Below are 477 nucleotides of genomic sequence, written 5' to 3'. Positions count from 1 at the left end.
GTGTCCCCAGTGCCCCCCAGTCCCCCTCCATCCCCATGTCCCCTCACAGTGCTGGCAGTGTCCCCAGTGCCCCCCAGTCCCCCTCCATCCCCATGTCCCCTCACGGTGCTGGCAGCGGGCCCCGCTGTGGCCGGGGGGGCAGTGGCAGGAGCCGTGGACGCAGGAGCCGCCGTGCAGGCAGGGCCGGGAGGGCCCGCAGCCCTCGGCCTCCTCCTCCTCCTCCTCCTGCTCACAGTGTGGGCCTGGGGACAGCGGGGACAGTGTGACACAGCGGCACAGCCATGGGGACACAGCACACACGTGCACACAGCGTGTGCACAGCACACAGGGCACACACACAGTGCACACAAACACACACAGTACATACACACAGTGCACACACACACACACAGTGCACACACACACCCACAGTGCACACACCCACAGTGCACACACCCACAGTGCACACCCACAGTGCACACACACACACACACACAT

At 65.8% G+C, this 477-nt stretch overlaps 1 protein-coding gene across 1 annotated transcript in view; it reads right to left on the bottom strand.

Annotated features, from left to right (window-relative positions):
- Positions 1 to 93: 93 nt before the first annotated feature.
- Positions 94 to 477, bottom strand: part of LOC113940451 (basement membrane-specific heparan sulfate proteoglycan core protein-like) — a gene marked incomplete at both ends in the record, with an annotated part of 16,544 nt that continues 16,160 nt past the window's right edge. The window contains 1 exon segment of the mRNA XM_027631597.1: positions 94 to 242. Within this exon segment, the coding sequence (XP_027487398.1) occupies positions 94 to 242 (149 nt within the window).

This window comes from Corapipo altera, unplaced genomic scaffold, assembly GCF_003945725.1.
Source record: "Corapipo altera isolate COAL_440 unplaced genomic scaffold, ASM394572v1 60891, whole genome shotgun sequence".
Classification (NCBI taxonomy): domain Eukaryota; kingdom Metazoa; phylum Chordata; class Aves; order Passeriformes; family Pipridae; genus Corapipo; species Corapipo altera.
This window is presented reverse-complemented; position numbering and strand designations above follow the sequence as displayed.